Source organism: Nicotiana sylvestris, chromosome 5, assembly GCF_000393655.2.
Source record: "Nicotiana sylvestris chromosome 5, ASM39365v2, whole genome shotgun sequence".
In the NCBI taxonomy this organism is placed as follows: Eukaryota; Viridiplantae; Streptophyta; class Magnoliopsida; order Solanales; family Solanaceae; genus Nicotiana; species Nicotiana sylvestris.
In genome coordinates, this window is record NC_091061.1 from 159942690 (window position 1) to 159944458 (window position 1769).

The 1769-nt window shown below is 37.6% G+C and overlaps 1 protein-coding gene across 1 annotated transcript; it reads left to right on the forward strand.

Annotated features, from left to right (window-relative positions):
- Positions 1-694: 694 nt before the first annotated feature.
- On the forward strand, positions 695-1033 carry LOC138869569 (uncharacterized). Its single transcript, XM_070147196.1, has one exon. It carries the CDS (start codon positions 695-697, stop codon positions 1031-1033), a length of 339 nt encoding a protein of 112 aa, XP_070003297.1.
- Positions 1034-1769: the final 736 nt, after the last annotated feature.

Consider the following 1769-nt stretch of genomic DNA (forward strand, 5'->3'; position numbering starts at 1 on the left):
TGATATTCTCTCAAGCAGAAAGTGTTCATCTAGCATTGAAGTCACAAGTGTGTCAAGAACAAGAAGACAACCCCACTAAAGGATCAGTTTCACAATGAGTCTATGTGTATCTGTAGTTGAGTTGTAATCTTGTTATTTGTTCTTTATTGTAACTCCTATCTTGCTTTCTTAGAATATATATTTTAGGAAACCCAAAAATCCGTAGACTCTCTGAGTTTATGTTGTGACTAGGTTTAGTCATAAGTTAAAGTCTTTGTAACTAGAGAGTGATAAAGTGACTTGTGGTAAGAGTATCATAAGTTAGTTAAGTTAAAGTATTTGTAATAAAGTCCTTACAAAGTGGCTTGTAATAATGAGATTACAAGTTAGTGAAGTTGAAATCCTACAAGTGTATGTCGTGGTTTTTGTCCCCTTGAATGGGATTTTTCCACGTAAAAATCCTATGTCTCTTTTACTTACAGCTTCATAAGTATTCTCAGCAGAAACTCAAAGAGGATCAGGTATTCTACTATTTGGTGGACTCATACAAACTTACAATTGGTATCAGAGCAGGTTCTTTCTAAAAGGTTAACACCTAGAAAGGATCTCAATGGTTGCTCTACCAAACTTTGAGGATGGACAATCAACCTACAGACCTCCTAGATTCAATGGTCGGTACTACGGATGGTGGAAGACTCGTATGTATTATTTTATAATGGCTGAAGATTCAGAACTATGGGACATCATATATGATGGTCCACATATTCCTATGAAGAAGCTTGGAGAAGCTGGACAAATGGTACCGAAAGATAGAAAGGAGTACAGTGATATTGACAGGAAATCCGTAGAAAAGAATTATCGCGTCAAGAAAATCTTGGTATGTGGTATAGGACCTGATGAGTACAATAGAGTCTCAGCTTGTGATTCTGCCAAAGAAATATGGGAAGCATTGCAAACCGCACACGAAGGAACTACTCAGGTTAAACAGTCCAAGATTGACATGCTTACTACTAAGTATAAGCTCTTCAGGATGAATGATGATGAGTCTATATAGGATATGCACACTAGATTCACATCGATCATAAATGAGCTTCATTCACTTGGAGATGTTAATCGCATAAACAAGTTTGTAAGGAAAATTCTTAGTGTTCTACTTGATTCTTGGGAAAGTAAGGTAAATACCATCACTGAAGCTAAGATCTACAAACTCTAACCATGGATGAGCTGAATTGTAATCTGAAGACATATGAGATGAAAATAAAGAAAGACAGTGAAAGGAGAGAGCCAAAGAAGGAAAAGAACCTGGTACTCAAGGCTGAAAGCAGTGACTCAAGTGAAGAAGATAGTGATATGGTCTATCTTACTAAAAGGTTTCAAAAGATGGTTCGAAGGAATGGTGGTATACCAAAGAGGGGCAGCTCAAGTAAGGCAAGGAACAATAATATCTGTCACAGGTGCGAAAAGCCAGTGCATTTCATCAAAAACTGTCCACTTTTGAAACAGGAGCAATACAAACAAAACCCTGACAAAGCAGCAAAAAGGAACTCGATTCCAGACAAACGATTCAGTCGAAAAGGTGCAACTGACAATATTATGAAGCAGGCTCTTGTTGCTTGGGGAGACTCCTCCAGTGAATCAAAAAAGGGAACCAGATGCAGAAAATAGTTCCATGATGGCAGTGAAAACTGAAGCAACGAAATATGACTCATTGTTCGCGCTAATGGCTTAGTCTGATGATGATGCAGATGATTAGGTAAATTTCAAGGATATGCAGAGAAATCTGAAATCCT

Bases quoted from the DNA above. Each gene is read 5' to 3' on its own strand.
- LOC138869569 (XM_070147196.1), top strand. From the start codon at position 695: ATGGCTGAAGATTCAGAACTATGGGACATCATATATGATGGTCCACAT.